This window comes from Balaenoptera ricei, chromosome 14, assembly GCF_028023285.1.
Source record: "Balaenoptera ricei isolate mBalRic1 chromosome 14, mBalRic1.hap2, whole genome shotgun sequence".
Lineage (NCBI taxonomy): Eukaryota > Metazoa > Chordata > Mammalia > Artiodactyla > Balaenopteridae > Balaenoptera > Balaenoptera ricei.
Window position 1 is genome coordinate 28,385,066 of NC_082652.1, and position 17,955 is coordinate 28,403,020.

At 52.5% G+C, this 17,955-nt stretch overlaps 1 protein-coding gene across 1 annotated transcript in view; it reads right to left on the reverse strand.

Annotated features, from left to right (window-relative positions):
• The window catches only part of LDLRAD4 (low density lipoprotein receptor class A domain containing 4), a 304,564-nt gene that overhangs the window by 13,018 nt on the left and 273,591 nt on the right, over positions 1 to 17,955 (reverse strand). Inside the window, 1 exon segment of the mRNA XM_059895228.1 lies at positions 8,411 to 8,562. Within this exon segment, the coding sequence (XP_059751211.1) occupies positions 8,411 to 8,562 (152 nt within the window).

Genomic DNA, 17,955 nt, shown 5'->3' on the forward strand with positions numbered 1-17,955 from the left:
TAAATTGAACTGTTTTCTTAATTTCTTTTTGGATTGATCATTGTAAGTGTAAAGAAATGCAGCTGATTTTAGGGGGCTGACTTTGTGTCCTGCAACTTTGCTGAATTTATTAGTTCTAGTGGAGTTTTTTGTTTGTTTTTTGTTAATTGGAATGTTTAGGATTTTCTACACATAAGATCATGTCATCTACAAAGAGAGATAATTTTACTTTTTTTCCTTTCTAACCGGAATACCTTTTCTTGCCTTGTTGCTCTAGCTAAAACTTAAAATAAATACTATGTTGGATAGAAGTGGTGAAAGCATGCCTGCATCCTTGCCTTTTTCCTGATCTGAGAGGGAAAGCTTTCAGTCTTTCACCGTTGAGTATGATGTTCGCTATGGGCTTTTCATAGATAACCTTTATTATGTTGAGGTAGTTTCCTTTTATCTTAGTTTGTTGAATGTTTTTATTATGAAAGGGTGTTGAATTCTGTCAGATACTTTTTCTGCATCAGTGAGATGATCATGTAGTTTTTTTCCTTTCATTCTGTTAATGAGGTGCATTACATTGATTGATTTCATAATGTGGAACCATCCTTGTATTCCAGGAATAAACCCCACTCGGTCATGGTGTATAATCCTTTTATTATGCTGCTGAATTCAGTTTACTAGTATTTTGTTGAGGATTTTTGCATCAGTATTCATATGGCATATTGGTCTTTGGTTTTTCTTTTCCTGTTGTGTCTTTGCCTGGGGCTTTGGTATTGGAGTAATGCTGGCCTCATAAAATGAGTTAGAAGGTGTTCCATCCTTTTCAATTTTGGGGAAGAATCTGAAAAGGACTGGTGTCAGTTCTTTAAATGTTTTGTAGAATTCACCAGTGAAGCCATCTAGTCTAGGAATTTTCTTTGTTGGGAGGTTTTTGATTATTGATTCAATCTCCTTACTAGTTACAGATCTATTCATATTTTCTATTTCTTCATGATTCGGTCTTAGTAGGGTGTGTTTCTAGGAATCTTTCCATTTCATCTGGGTTATTCAATTTGTTGATATACAATTGCTCATAGTACTCTTATAATCTTTATTTCTGTATCTCTTGGATCTTTTTCCACCCAAAGGATACAATGCTTATAGCGTTGAAAGAGAGTCATCTGTGACCATGACTCACGGGCTTCTGCTGTGAGCTGCGGCTGAAGCCTGCTTGCTGCCTTGGGTCCTTGGGCACCACATGTGAGACCACCACATGTGAGACCACCCCATGCTCTGAACTTTCTTGGTTTAGCTCTCAGCTAAACTCTCCTTTCCACACACAAAGGACCACAGGGATCATCAGATTTGGGGACTGGAAACACCCAATATAGTGTTTTTCAAACTGTGAGTTGCAGCCTCTTAGAGAGCTGGAAAATCAATTTAAGTGGGTCACAGCCAGCATTCCACAGATAAAACAGAAAACATCTTGAGTACATTTTAAGTACTGTTTGGTGAAAGTTCTGCCTCAGTTGCGTGTGAGTATTGTGGATTGTGATGTAAAATGTGTTTCCTACACATTTGGTCAGAGGGGTCAAAAACAATCTGAAGGTCTGTGATCTAAGCCAGTTCTCCCTCATTTTGGATGGGAGGAAACTGAGGCCCAAGGAGGGTATATGACTCACTGGAGGTGTCATGGCCAGTTTGTGTAAAGCAAGGCCATTGCTGGATATTTTGGCTTCTACCCAAGGGTTCCTCCCAGTGAACGAACGTATCATATGGCCTCAAATATTTGAAAATCGATTTTACGCCCTTTCCCAGGGTGAATTTCAAAGCATAGGTAAAACTGATGTTTGGATATTCAGCAACATCTTTGCCTTCTGATAAAATCACTTTTCTCTTGTTTCTTCCCTTTTCCTAGGCAACCTCTCCACCATCCAGATGCTTTAGTAGTTCTGACTTTTCCATCCTAGACAGCAGTAACAGCTTAGATGCCAATGACTCTTCTCTCCAGCATTTCCCCTTTATCCTCCTTGGGATTCCATCATCAGACTTCTCAAGACTATTTCCCTCCCAACTCTACTCAATCTAGGGCACGTCCCTTAAGAGAAAGACAAATCAAGAAGGAAGTTCTGCTGGGAAGAAAAGAAAGGGAATGCTTTGTATTTCCACAACAATCAATAGCTCAGGGAGGCCTACAGGCCCCTAAGAGCAAGCAGAAAAGGAGGAATGTGATGCCTCCTGGGGTTGGTGGTGGGGGAGAGTGAGCAATCAGGCTTCAGGAGAAAGCAGCCTGGAATCAGAAAGCTCAGGGCGACGTGGAACCACACACTGTGAGCCTCCTTTCACGCGTGAGGGGCACAAGCCAAGTGCCTTCCCCGCGGTCCCAGAGTTGGTAGGGGAGTAACAGAGCCGGATCCCAGCTACTTCCCATGCAGTCTCTGACGGCCCTGCGCACCTCCCCAACAAGGGCCTCTCAGAATTAGGATAATTTAGAGAACTTTTTTTTTCCCCCAGAACAAACCACACCGGTTTTTAAGGACTAAGTAAAAACAAACTAAACAAACTTTACCATTAGATTATTAATGCTAATGCCTATTTAGGTTATTAAAATTGTTTATAAAATTTTTTATCAATTAGCATACTTTTGTCACAATACCAACCATGTTCAAATGCGTTACCTTGGGAGTCTGCAGATTACAGATGCTCAGAATATTATTGAAACTGTCTTCAGCATCAGTTTATGTGAGCATAGTGTGTCTTTTAATTGCAAAAGTAATGCATGAACACATCCTCATCACAAGAGCCTTAACAACACAGACCAGGCCCTCTGTCCACCTCCCCCTTCCTGGGTCCTTCCTGGCCTTTCTCTGCACCATCAGCTTGTATCGTGAACAACATCAGCCTTACTAATGGTCACAACTTGACTTTGCACTAAAATTGTATCAGTAACTTGATGAGCTACATAATGAGATTTAACTCTAAATGGATTTTGACTGGTACCAAAAATCAAACCCAGCCTCAGAGAACAAATTAAAAAAAGGAAGGCTTGCCATCATTGAGAATTTTTTTTAAATGTCTCTTGAAAATTTTACTAAAAATGACCTGTAAGCTTTGAAGGTAATTTTTTTTTTTTTTTTTTTTTATTTATTTTATTTTTGGCTGTGTTGGGTCTTCGTTTCTCTGCGAGGGCTTTCTCTAGTTGTGGCAAGCGGGGGGCCACTCTTCATCGCGGTGCGCGGGCCTCTCACCATCGCGGCCCCTCCCGTTGCGGGGCACAGGCTCCAGACGCGCAGGCTCAGTAATTGTGGCTCACGGGCCTAGTTGCTCCGTGGCATGTGGGATCTTCCCAGACCAGGGCTCGAACCCGTGTGCCCTGCATTGGCAAGCAGATTCTCAACCACTGCGCCACCAGGGAAGCCCCTGAAGGTAATTTTAAAACTCTTCTGAGCAACATCAACAGCAGAAGGATGATCTAAGTTACTAGCTTTGATCTAAGTTACTAGACAGATCTTGGAGATTCTGCTGTGTAACAGCTATGGCCCAGCATCCTTATCCAATTTTCACCAGTAACTTGGCCTCCTTTCTCTTACTTGAAGGAGACATTCTCATTTCAAGCTGTTAAAATTGTTTATCTTCTAATGCTTCAAGGGTAAAACCTTTTAAATGACCAGTCTGCAAACACCCCGCTCCTGCTGAGACAAACAGGAGGTAGACAGGATCCCGTGCTTGATGCTTAAAGGAGGCCTGACCTGCTGCCCGTGGCCCCTGGACACTTGGAAATGCTCATGAAACGAGGTAGGCAGCAACCCCCACCAGTCTCACAGTGCAGCAAGAATCCACCTGCTCGCAGGGAGCCTGCGCCCTGGACCAGCCGATGCTACACTCAGACTGTCACAAACTCGCCTGCTCCACCTGCATTATCAGGCAGGCCCTCAGCTCATTTTTTGCGCCTTCCTGAAAATGGTTCTTTCCTATCGTTTTAGAAATGCTTTCCTAACACAGGCTGAAGTAGGTAGAAATGAGACTAGGCAGGTGCGCAGTGGCCGGGCTCTCAGCCACAGTGGGAATGAGCTGTGTGGGGCCCCAGGACACACCTGCACGGAACTGCCGGCCTTGCTCCGCAAGGCGTCCGGGCCAGTGGAGAGGAGCCCAGACCCCGTCACAGAGAGGAAGGCCCTGCTCCGAGCGCGGGACTGGTCAGCAGGCCCGGGACACACCGTCCTGTGACCCAGACTCACCTCACCTGGCCGAACCACTAATCTCATAGGAATGATCTTTACTTCCACAAGGAAGTTTCCCCATTTTTCGGAAGCCAGTGGCCCCCTTGGTCCACCTCTGTTTTCACCTTTGTGGTAGAGGCATGAATGCAGAAGAATGTTTGCTCCAAAAACAATCACCTCTGTGCAAACCGGCCCACCGCTGAGGCCCGTGCAGGGGCTGGGACCACAGCGGAAGGTGAGCACAGGCTGCTTGGCAGCCCTGGCCTGGGGGACCCAAGCAGGAATACAGGCCAGTGTGGCTGATATGCTCACTTTTCAAGGAAAGATGTAAATTTCCATTTTTACGTGAAATCTCCCAGTTCTTTCAAGTTGGATCAAGTTTTGTCAAAACACCCTGCGGGGGGAACCACACACACACACTGGCCACACCCTCGCCCAGGTCTGGCCATCTGCAGGGAGGGTCTTTGGGCCTGGACTTCCCCCACACCCAAGTTTCTGCACCACAGACCCGTCCTTCCCCGCGGGGCTGGTGCACCCAACTGCCCGCCAGGCGCTGCTCTGGCTCCAGGGAGGCCGGGCATGGCACTTTCACAATTGATTTAATCCCTGCAGCATTTGGTCATGAAGAAATGCCTGATGTGACTCCTTTTGTTAATTTCTTAAATTGAAATTGCTGCTTTTATAGGTCAAAATGGCTGAACACCCACAATTTCATATGATTCAAACTAAGTAAAACGTTCCTGTCCCTCTGCTGTTCCTAGTAGATGGGCGGCCACCTTCGCCTTGCCTGCCGTCCAGGCAGGTTGGTGGACCCTACGGGGTGGCCTACAGGCAAGGCTGTCAGAAAAGGCCACGCGGGCCTCCCCTGGCTCAGGAAAGAAAGGCTCCAGCGATGTGTGTGAACATCTCTCAGGACTGCGTCTGGAATATTTATGCCCTTTTATTGTTTTCCTATTACTTGGTGGTCTAAGATAATGAAAAGAAACCTAGACAGTCTCAAAGTTCCGAACTCACATAAGCCAGGCTCTAAACACTAAGGCAAGGCTCCCTCAGAAAGAACACGTACGGCTTTTTATCACAAACCCACTCACTGCTGCTGCCACTATTTAAGCATTTACTTTTGTTGTAACTTAACTGAAGCTGATCACTCTTTTTCATTTTCATCCAGAAGTGGCTGCTTCCACCAAATTCAGGGCCGGTCCAACCCATACCCCTGCTCCCCTGGAATGGCGTCTCAGGGACGCTGTGGTGATGCAGGCTGACTGGCCTCGGCCAACACAGACTCCATCCGTCCCTCCCTTGGCACAGAAGTGTGTCCTCCCACAGGCATTGGAGGTGGCAAGGGGCCGCGTGAGGAAGGGGCTGTGACTGCACAAAGCAAACTCCCCGAATCAGGGCAAGCTGGGCCCAAAGGGGCAACTGGTCCAACCCACCTTTTTCCAGAGGACTCTCCCTGGGAACCAGGGAAAGCCCATTAGTGCAGAGAGGGAGTCAAGTCTCCTCAACCACATCAGAACATCTACATGTTCAGCCTCTTTCTCAAGAACAAAACCCAGGGACTTCCCTGGTGGTCCAGTGGTTAAGAATCCGCCTTCCAACACAGGGGACGTAGGTTCGATCCCTGGACAGGGAACTAAGATCCCACATGCTGCGGGGCAACTAAGCCAGTGCGCCACAACTACAGAGCCCACGCACTCTAGAGCCCATGTGTCACAACTAGAGAAGCCCGCATGCCACAACGAAGATCCCGTGTGCCGCAACTGAGACCTGACGCAGCCAAAAAAAAAAAAAAAAATCCCAACTACTGTCCTATATTTTTCCATCTTGACTATCAAGTCTTCCATAGGAAATACATAAAAGTAACCTTAACCAAAGCCAGATCACCTAGAAGCTGACAAATTAGATGCCCAGCCCTTCTCATAGCAGTTTAAAATAAACACACTTTTTACTAACATGGTCATGGAGACCTCACACAGTTCTGGAACAAACAGGCCAAAAGGCCCCCAGAAGTGCGGGGGTCCCAGCAACACATAGGCTCAGAGTCATGGATGCTCATCCACGGTGAGGCCAGCAGGGGGCACCCCACACCCACCAGCTGCCAAACAGCAGGCACAGCAGCTCCTGGGATGCGGGACTTTGATGCTCCTGGGATGCTCTGACAGCAGACACAGAACCACCCTGACAATGGTGACCCCAGGCACCTCCAGCCTCGGCCACCTTCTCCCTAGGAGAGCACAAACCACACGAGGCCACGGGCAGCCTGCCCCTCTAAGCCCCTTTGGAGGAGGCTGGTTGGATGCTGGGGGTGGGGCAGGGGGCCACCCAGAAAGGCACCTTGAAGCTGCTCCACCGCACACCCTTCTACGGTTTACGGCCTCCTGATGCGCACCCCTCCCCACACACAAATGGCCCCTGGAGACCCCTTGGCCTCCCCCGAGATTGAGAAAATACCACCAAGCCAGGTGGGCACTGCTGATGGGGGGAGGCTGGGGCTCACTGCATTGTTTTTTCCTTGTCTGGTGGGTGCCAGGCTCACATCCACTGATTGACAGAGTGAGCAAAGGAAGGCAGAGCCCAGACTGAAACCCTCTGATGGGGCAGGTTCCCTGTGGACACCTCCCACCCCCACCAAGCTGTCAGCAAGGGCTCTCTTCACTCTGCTGATGCCCCCGAGCCTGCCATGAGATCCATGTGTATTAACAGCATCCCCGTCTCACGCTGAAGGGCCCCCGGGGAGGATGGCAGGGCCGCCCCATAAGCGGAGGACGTTCAGAGCATCCCTGCAACACCGTCCCCGAGCCGTGACAGCCAAAAACATCTCCCCACATCGCCCAAGGTCCCCTGGTCAGGAACAATGAGTATGAAAGAAAGGATCACACTGCTCTCCCAGAGCCCGATGAAGGGAAGCAGCATCTCTTAGAAACCGGGAGGGAGGAGGAGGTACTTAGGAGGCAAGAAGCCCAGCCAGGTGGGGGGCACGTTCTCAGGCAGTGACCCCCAGTGCTCCTGGGATCTGGATCTATGTCCCTGTCCGGGAGAGTGAGGCTTCTCCTCTGGACTAGACATGAAATGGAGGTCCGGCCTGTGCCTAAACTGTCTCTGGTCACCGTGTAAAAGTGCATCATGAGTTTGTGAAACCTCGGTGAGCAGTATCCACGCTCCCATTTTATCAGAAGGAAAACCCAAGCCTCGGGACACACCTGCCCTGCACGGGCCGCACGGAAACGCAGCAGGGAGGGGACAGCGGAGGATGAGGGAAAGCCAGAGGGAGAGAGCGTCTTCCTCAGGGCTGAGCTGCAGCCCCCAGCACCCATCTCGTCCCTGTGGGTCTGGGGGTGGCACACAGCAGCCTCACCCTTCCCCCCGGCTCTGCCTGCCACGGACATAGGACACTGGGCAAACCTCAGCTCTACCCATGGGGACAGCAGACCCGAAGGCTGGCCGAGCGACTCTGGCCCCGATGAAGTGTGACCCTGCCCCCCCAAGGGGTCCCCCCAGGACAGCTGCCCCCACACTCAGGGCAGCCTCCCTAGGCCAGTCACCAGGCAGCCCTGGTCCCAACATGCTTGGGGATTCAGCGTCCTTCATCCACCACAGAAGCCAAGAATATATAATTGTTTAAACTCAGTGTCCCCAAGCTCTCACTGACAGCCACTGGAACCACAGACAGCAAAGCCAGGTTGGACCTGAACCTTCCATGGCCCCTGGGCTCCTGGGTTAGATCATAGAGCAGTTTAGCTGAATATCAGTGTTTTATTTCCCAGAGGAGGGCAGTGATTCAGGGCAGGAAGTAGCTAGTAATATTTTTTTTAAAAAAACCAACCTGAAGAGCCTTGCTGTTCTGTGAGGCCCACACAACCTGCCCACCCTTGTGCCCCAGAGGGCCCCACCCCCTCCCTGTCCTGCCCCGCTGAGCCCCCGTCTCATGGGCGTAGGTGGGGATGCAGGATGCATTGCTGACCCTGGACCACGTCCCAGCGTGGATGGAATTCACACATATGACACTGAGGGAAGGAAGCCAGACGTGGAGGGGCAGGGACTGCACGGTCCATAGAGTTCAGAGCAGGAGAAATGAGTGTGCTGACTGCCGTCCAGGCAGTGGTGACCGTGCTGGGGGGTGGGGGGGGGGGACTGGCCTCACGGTCGGGCCCCCGGACTGGGCGTTCTGTGTGTGGGATTCACACGCCGAGCCCAGGGCCGTCCTGCACCCAGGCTCCCGGCCCTGCTCAGCCCACACTTACCGGCTGCGGCCCGTCCTGCCTCCGGCCCTGCCCCGGGTGGTGGATAAAGGACCGGGTGGAGACTCTGTAGTGGTTCAGCAGGCAGACGACAACCACGACCATCACCGTGACCACCACCACCACGACGACCACCTGGGCGAACTCCAGCTCCGCTGTGACGAAGAGGAGAGTGCGTCAGCCGGGCCCAGGGCCACCCCTCTTCCTAGACCCTCCTGGGACAGGAACGACTTCCCCCAGGCCTGCTGCCCAAGAGCCCCACTGTGTGGCTAGCAAGTGATGGAGGGAGGCCCGGCTGCACGGACAGACCTCATCTTTGCGGCTCTGTCCTGAGAAGGGCCTGGTCGAGCGTGTCCCACTGGCCCCACGGGACCTCCCGAAGGGCTGCGCTGTGACGTGCCGGCGTCACACAGGACACCAGGTCCAGCCCCGTGTGCACAGCATGGGCGGCCACCACACAGGGACCTTCCCCTGGGCAGGCAGCTCCTGGGTGCCATCTCCTGGGACACAAGAAGCTCTGGGGCCCCGTCCCTGCCAGATCCCCCAACCCCCAGGGGGGTGGAAACTATGATTCCCAAAGCACCTCCACGCGGGGGCCGTGCAGCACACTGGAGGGAAAACATGCTGACAAAGAGCCCCAGCTCCGCTCTGCGAAGCCCCCACCAGGGGAAGTGATTGAGGAGACGCATCTCCATGGTCTCCAGCCCTGTGGCACCACTGGGTTCTGACCGCACCATTACAGAAGCCCGTCTAAACTGCTACCATGCGCTCCCCAGTGGGCACCTTCACGGGCAGTTCGAGGAGAGGGTGCCAGCCCTCAGCTTCTCAGGGGAAGTGGAGCCCAGGGCCAAGGTCAGTCCAGACTTCCTGCTCCCGCCGGGCCGATTGCTGCCCTGTTCTCCCCACACTCTGAGCGGAGGTGGCTGTGCAGGGGGCGGGGGGCGGGCATAGTGCAGGAAGGGCAAGAGGGGGACAGCCCTGTCTGCGGTGGTGCTGCCTGGGATGCGCACACGTGTGGACACGGGCACAGGAATGTGCACACATGTAGACACACACACACGTGCACGCACGGCACACCCTCTTGCTGCAGCAGGGCTCAGGCCACCGGCCAGTGGGTACACTGCTCTCAGGTGCGGGCTCACACCTGCGCAACGCAGGCAGGGGCTGGGTGCCGCCCCACATCCACCCCGTTGGGGTAGAGGGAGGGTCTTCCTGGATCCCACTGTGTCCTGTCCTGTGGCGCCGTCCTCCACCCCAGCCCTCCGCCCCGCACACCTGATGGACAAAGACTTACAAACATGCCTGCTGGACCGGGCGGGACGGCCAGTGGCCCCAGGTGGGGGAGGGGGTGCGCTGCAGAACAGATGATGAGTGTGAGGCCCAAGGACCCCACAGCCCTGCGTGGGGAGCAGCAGGGCCCAGGCGGGTGTGCTGGACGCACCCCTGACTGGAGGCTGAGCAGGTGCAGGAGGCAAAGCCCCAGCAGCAGGAGGGGTGGGGCCACTGGGCCCACACGTTGGGCTCCCCACCGTAGCTGTCTGCTCTGGACGCCCAGAGGCCTCGTGGCTGATGGGCAGGAGATTGCCCTTGTACTTCCTCTGGGGAGGAAGCCCCCAGGGAGCCACCCAAGTACCTCCCAAGGACGGATCAGAATCTTCAAGGTGGAGTCTCCTGGAAACTGAAATCACTCTCTGTCAGAGGGTCTAGGCTGGGACTTTGCAGCTGGGGTACAGATACCAGCGTGACCTTGTTTATCCTCATGTGCTATGAGGTGTGTGACACACCTGTGAGGGAGAAACACGTCTTCACAACCCTCTGCCTTTGCAGACAACTGTCCTGTGTCCAGGACACCCTGTGTCACAAGGTGCCCACGCATCTGGACCCCAAACCTCGTCATCAACGACACAGGATGAGGCTGTGTAAGCAATGAGGGACCTGCCTCCACCACCTTGTGTTCCTGGCATCAGGCGTGGGCGGGCCCGGCGTCATCATGAAGAGGTGGACTGAGGACAGGCTCTGGAGCCCACTGCACAGGTGCCCACCTAGAGGACGGCTCCCGCAGGCAGGGGTGAGGCCCACCCTGGCTGCCAAGCACAAGGGGGCATCTCAGGAGATGAATGGAGGGCGAGCCACCAACCCACGGACCCCTGCTCCGGGGACAAGCAGATAGGAAGCAGGGAGTCAGGGGCGACTAATGCAGGATGAAGACTGAACCCAAAATAATGCTTTGTTTTACCAACTTTTATTTTTATTTTGTGAATGAACAGCAGAGTATTCAAAACTTGCCTTTCAGGTTAAATCGTGCCCTGGAATTGACAAATGTTTCCTCTTCTTAAGAAAACTGCTTTGCTTTTTGGATGACGATTACGGCGAGAGGCCCCGCACACATCCTTGCGTGTTAATTCTTCACTTGGAGGATGTCATTCTAGGTCATCTTTTCCTGAATATGGAAGGCTATGCAGATGACCATTTGCAGCAAAACAATCAAATTACATTTTCATAATTCTATGCACATTTGGGGGTATATATGTGTTTTATTTGAAAAGCATTTTTATTATAAAAAATAATGAAGGCTTCTTTAAAATTCAAAGAACATAGATGGAAATAGTGTATAACGTATAAGTTCCCCTGCACAGGCCAGCAGCTCTCACTGCGACCCCCACGCCCACGCCGTCCGGGGCACAATTCACCCGTTGTGTGTATCTGTGTGTTGCCTGTTGAATAAGGGCCTTCTTCTTTTTAATGAATGGAATCACTGTACAAATATATTGTTCTTTTTTCCACTCAATACATCACAGACACCTTTAAACAAGAAAATATGTAAACCAACCTCATTCCCTGTGGTGCCACTGGTTCCTAAACACAGAACACTGGGACTTGCATTCTCCAAGCGATGGGTGTTAGGTGGTTGGGTTTTGGTTTTTTTTCCTACCATGACCAAAAGATTGTGTGTGACCCACATTTGTAAGCATCCCTACGAAAAAATTCCAAAAACTGATACAAACTTGTAAATGCTCCTCTTGTCAAGAAGAGGGCAGGGTGTCTCCTGCCTCATGGCCCCAGACCCTCAGTCCTTTCCACGTGTACTAATCTAATGGGCAAAAACACGTATCTTGTTTTAATTTGTATTTCCCTGGTTACTAGTGATTGTGATCTTTCCCTATGATCACTGGTAAATTTGTATTTTTCTTTTTCATAATATTAGTTTATATTAGTTTATTTGTAGTTTTCTCATTTATTTTATTTGGAAGCAGTCTTTACATATTATGGCTATAAATCTTTATCTGCTACATGCATTGCAAATATTTTCTCCTGGTCTGTCACTTCTTTAATTAAACTTTGGTGTGAGTTTCTCTGTAGATGATATAAATTTTTTTTATTTTTATGTCATCAAATATTGTCGCAATCTTTTTTCTTTATGGCTTCTAAGCTTCCCATTGATTAGGAAGGTCTTCTCTCCAATATTCTAAAAATATTTTTCTTCTAAGATTTTTCGGTTCAGATCTTTATTTGCTCTGGATTTTATTTCTTCTGGTCTGAGACAGCATGTAGAACCCTTTATGTTGTCTGATAGGCATGAATCTTCTGATCTAATATCAAACTAAAAAGTTCAGCACAAGCAAGGGTAAGACAGACTTCAGCTGTGGGAAACTGTATAGGAGCTCCCACCTTTCTTTCAAAGGGAACCACCAGCTCTCAGGCTGTGGTCGGCGTGCCCTGTGCCCTGGGCCCTGCCGCGTCCCTGTTGAGGAGCCAGCACCAGAAGTACCCCCCGACCACGTGTCCAGACTGGCAGAGCTTCCTCCCCAGACCCTCCCTCCTGCTTGGAGACCAGCCGCCCTCGAGGGCTTGGGTCCCAGGGCTGCTCTGTACCCCAACATGACCAATTACCCCAAAGAGCTCTGTGTGGATGATGTCTACCAGTATTTACCATATTTGAAATTAAAACTTGAAGATGTTAAATATTTATTCATTAAAAAATAAACTCGGGCTTCCCTGGTGGCGCAGTGGTTGAGAATCTGCCTGCTAATGCAGGGAACACGGGTTTGAGCCCTGGTCTGGGAAGATCCCACATGCCGCGGAGCAACTAGGCCCGTGAGCCACAACTACTGAGCCTGCGCATCTGGAGCCTGTGCTCCGCAACAAGAGAGGCCGCGATAGTGAGAGGCCCGCGCACCGCGATGAAGAGTGGTCCCCGCTTGCCGCAACTAGAGAAAGCCCTCGCACAGAAACGAAGACCCAACACAGCCAAAAATAAATAAATAAATAAATAAATAAGTGATATTGACATTGAGATGGATGTGAGTTAGCTTGTGCAGTGTGAATATGTGAATCAGAAGTTTTTAACTTAGGGTTCATGGAGAGCCATTAATAGCCTTCAGGAACAAAAAAATAAAACTCACCACATGTTAACACATGTAACAAAATAACTTCCCGTTGCCACACTTTACACAGTGCCCACCTCTTTACTCCCAGTGGCCTCCCCTCTGCTTCACCTGCACCGGTGGGACATGTGGCTGAGGTACAAGGAGGAGGTCCCGCCTCACTGACCCCCGGGAGGGTCTTGGGGTCCCTGGGGGTCCTGTGGCCACAGTTGGAGGACGGGTGGTCTACACGGACTGATGACAGGCCCGCTAGTACAAATGCTAACGCTGGGACTCGAGATGTGCTCGGAGCAGCTCCTGGGGGCCCGGGCACAGGATGGCAGGAACCGGCCCCCAGGGCGCCACTAGCTGAGGCCGGCAGCCCTGGGTGACAGAAGCCCTTCACTTTGAACTCTGGGCGAACCAGTCCATGAAAACAGACTGCTTTTTCAAACACTAACAACTGGAAAGTGCGAGGCTTTACTCTCTTTGGGGCCACACATACTCCCCCCAACCCGAGAGTGGTCCAGAGTGAAAACTGGAGGAAACAGAGATGGTTCCTGGGGAGAAGCATGGTGTCATCCAGACCCAGGTCCTGTGCTACCAACAGCCCCTCCGAGCTTAGCAGGGGGTGTGTGGGCACCCCTGTCCTCCCACGGCCTCCTTCACTTTAAGCAGGAACATCCTACTAAAAACACCTCATAAAGGGCGAACTATGTAAAGACCACACACGGCAGGACATCTGAAGATGGGATGGTAGGTGGGAAGGGGCTTAGAGACCCCCAAACCCAGCTGCCACCCCCGCATACATTCTGTAGTAACAGTGACAGATGAGTGACTCCTGTCCCCTCTTCCTTCACGATTCCTGAGCCCCCCTCCCCCTCCCCCCACCCCGCTGTGGAGACGGCTCAGAGGCACTCAGCCCCAAAGTGTTTACCAGCCCCCAGATGTGGCTCTGTCGCCAACGGCCTGATTTTACACCTTCTCAAGAAAATAACTTCCACAGGACAAGTAGAAGAAGCTTCACATTAAAAAACAAAAACAAAGCCCTGCATTCCCCACTTCTGAATGCAAGAATCGGATGAAATTCAGCACACCTGTTCGTCACGGTGTCGTCTCCAGATTTCTCACTTCTGGTCTCAACCACAGACGTTTCGGGGCTTCTGGGGCCCAAAGCCCAGCCACTCCCTGGACTGCAGTCAGGGCTCCCCGCGTCCTCTGAGACCACCGCCCTCCTCAGGAGCAGTTTCCCCACGCGGGCGCACACACACACCCGCCACCTCACACCGCATTCATTTCTCCCCAATTTCCCCCCAGCCCGGGAGGCCCAGGGTGCCGGCTGTGCAAAGCACTGCAGAAGGTGCGGTGAGGCCTGTCACCTGCCCCCCGGGGAACTCCCAACAGGCCCTGAAGAGCTGCACCCATGGGACAGACTCGAGCCCAGCACGGCTTCCCGAGAACCGAGGGGGCACCCAGCCCTGGGCCCAGGCGACACAGAAGTGCGGCAGGTGGGGCCCTGCTGCCTCTCCCGCCCTGTCTGCCCGCGCCCGGCCCTGCAGGATGTGGCGGGGGAGGGGATGTGCAATGGGGGTACACAGAAAGGAAGGGTGGGGAGGCCAGGGGAAGAAGAGAATGAATTCTGGAAGAACTATTAAAACAAGTATACAGGAACCATAGCATTCTGAGAAAATAATAGGATCCCTCAGGGTTTCCAAATTTTCAATATGGAGTCTGAACACAGCCCACTGGACAGTTCTTGATTCCAACAGCTACCGATGTCAGCAGAAGGACGCCAAAAAGCAGGCCACGAAGGGAAGACTTTTAGAGCAAAGTCAAATGTTCATGCCCCCTGCTTTCCAGGGGCTGTAGGCTGATGACGCTGTAGTGATGAGTCACTGCCACCCAACCAGGGGTTTTACAGCATCGAGTCTCAAGTTCACAGGAAGACATCTCAGACCCTGATTTCATCTCTCACAGTGACAGAGACAAGGTGATGATGGCATCTCCCTATTCTTATGGAAACGTCTCCAAGAAACTCCAGGCTGTGCGGAGAATTCCAGCAGCAAGAGAAGCACATGGTCCAGGGAGGAGCTGGGCTGACTCTGCCAGAGGCATGAGTGTCTGGGCTATCTTTAAAGAACGCAGGGCCTGGCTCTGCTACCTGAGGCTCCCAACACAACACTCGCTTCTGCTTTCGGGAGGGTGGACCCCCCATTCCACGAGGCCTGTCCCCCAACGAATGCATCATCCTCCACACACGCCCTCTTCTCAACATTTAACTACTCTGAAGCCCCAGATGTATAGTTTATGCCCTTACAGCCCTGATAATGGGGCGGGGGGCAGGCGGACACCTCGGCCACACTCAGGGGAAGCATCACACAAAACACGGTGATGTCATAAGACCTGGGGTTGCTGTCCCCACCCCCCACGGCAGCACCCCCATCGCTCCCCCAAGTGCTGGAACCTACAGGGACGTGGAGACCCCAGGGCTGCCCTCCAGGTGGCTTATCCCAGGTCCCCGCGTCCACTGGGGCACAGGAACTGTGCCCTGTCCCCCTGGGCATGGGTGTGGTGATGACAGCCTTGGGGTGTCTTACTCTTATGGCTCTGTGACACTTGTAAAGTGCTAGATGTTCCTAAAGGCCAGTGAATTCTTTCCCAGATCCTACAGACATGGGGCAGTGGGGGGCAGGAAGACTGTGGGAGCAGGGGGTGGAGTCTACAGACTAAAATTGCCTCAAGTCTGTGAACTCAGTATAAAAATACTCTTGGAGACTTTAGTGGCTGAACGAAAATTCACACTCATTAAACACTGTGGTCAAGGGGGGAAATTCAGCCTGTGTTATATGAATAACTTCACAGTTTGAAGTTCAGTAGGCAAAACAGTTAAGAGCCATCATCAGGATGATTATATTCCATACTTTGAATTTTCTTTTCCTTGGGGTGGGCTGGCTACTCTCATCCACCCTACGACAAGTAGAACAACACAAGGGGCAAAGAGCCACCCCCAGAAACCCCAGCTACGGTGCCACCCTGGCTTCCACTTCCTTCAGACGCCCCCTCACGGCTCCTTAAGAGCAGGCTTGCGGCCCTGGCCCAGCGCCAGCATGGAGTGACCCTGGGGCACATCGCGCTCTGCTGCAGGGTCCCCGGCAGGCAGCACCTCAGGGCTCGTGAGAGACAAAGCGAGGAAGAAATTCCACCTGCTCTGGACAGTGTTGGCACAGAACCGCACTCCACCAAACCCTCGCTGACAAATTCCGTGCTGCTCAGGTTCTGCTAAAGGCTCTCACCTGTAACCACCATCCCGCCATCCCGCTGTGCTGTTACTGCTCCATGCCAGGAGCCCCATGGTTGATATAAGTTACTGTTTCTATTCATATGTTTACCTAAAATGTCTTGCATGATAATAGAAGTGGGAGGTGACACCTACTGTCTGTGGGAGGAGAGAGGGGAGCCGAGCACAGGGATGGCACAGGGCCTCTGGGGCAGGTGTTCCCGCACCACACCTGCTGACTCCAGGCCAAGGCTGGGGGACGTGGACGCACCAGCGGGCAGGCGGTGACAGTTACACTGCGAGTCAATCCAGCTAGAAGAGCATCTTTCTAATCTACTGAGGTCCAAGCAGGCACCCAAGACAGCTCTTCATGCATTTTATAATCTAGAGCTTCATGATCTCTTCAGAAAGAAATTTAGTTAAATATGTTCCCATCAAAGATGATTGACAGGATTTTCTGAAAACATAGCAGAGGACTAAGAGCAATTACAAACCTTTTAAACGTCTATCCCTTTGCTATCAATAGGGGAAAATGCATACATAAAACCATAATTTCCTCCACAAGGTTCACTTAAAATCCACCCTCACCTCCACCCCCACGTCATTAATTTAGGAAAGTGTATCAGGAAGAAACACAGCTGCACAAGTCACCGCCTTGTTCACGGTTAAGAGCAGTCGTGTCTGAGGGCTCCCCAGCTGGCATCCGTCTGTCTGTCCATCTCTCCCTGTCAGGGTCACGGTTCTCCTTCCTAACCTCTGCTGTTACTGCACTGCTGACCTGAGAAACTGCCCAATAAACCCCCCACATCCTGAGAAATGCATCTTTCCTTTAAAATGCTGTTTTCAAAGAGTCAGGGTGAAAAAAACAGTACCCACATGTGTGGTAGCAAGTGACAGAATTTCCAGGGGAGGTTTCAGCCTCAGGCACAGAGCATCTGAACAAACAAAACTACAAACTGACAACCGTGTGCACTGCGCTCCTCCCCCTAGGAACCAAAGAGCCTAGAGCACACCTTCCTCAGGAGGGCCAGCCCTGCAGGGTTCCCAGGGCGACAGACCCTCCAGGCAGACGCCAGCTTCTCGGGAGTTTCTACTCTTCTCAGCTCTGTCCTCAGACCAAACTCTGAGACCCACCACCAAGCCCAAGAGCAGCCTCCCCGGCTGGCCTGGAATGTACCTTTTTTCAAGACCAGGTTTTTAAATGGGGCTTCCTTCAGGGTGCCATTGCCCAGGGGCTCAGTGGACATAATCGGTCCTCTGCCGGGGGTCCTGCTGTGACACAGCCCCCTATCCCCCGCTGAAAGCATCCCTTCGGCTCCAGGCCGCCTCCTTGCCTCTCGGAGCTACAGTGGGAGCCGGCGGGGGGCGGGGGGAGGGGGCTGTCTGCCTGTCCCCGCCTCACCTCATCACATCATATCGGCGCCCAGCCCAGGTGCCAGACTCAAGCGCTGTGGCTCCAACCACAGGCCATGGCCACCAATTATCAACAGCAGCCCAGGAATCAGGACTGTGGCGGGAAGCAGGGTGTCTCAGGGTCTCGGAGCGCCCCGCCCCCCAGGGCAGCTGACCACCCGGGGACGGGCTGACAACACAAAGCAAGGACCCGCCTGCACCACCCGCCTGGCCTCCCTCGGGCCAGACAAGGCAGAAAGGGGGAACCTGCACATCAAATACCACACTCCTGCCCTTGATCTCCGCTAGAAGCTCGCCGAGTTGGAGAAGTGGAGACAGCGCCCACGGAGCGCTGACCCTGGCAGGTTGGGTCGCCCGGCCGCGTGAGCACAGCATCCCTCCCGGAGCCCAGAGCCTGGCCAACCTGGCTCCTCGTCCCCCAGAGCCTCTCACCGCTGAGCGCAGTTCTAAGGCCCCTGCGGCTAAGCTCCGGCTGCAGCCCAGCTGGCAAAGTC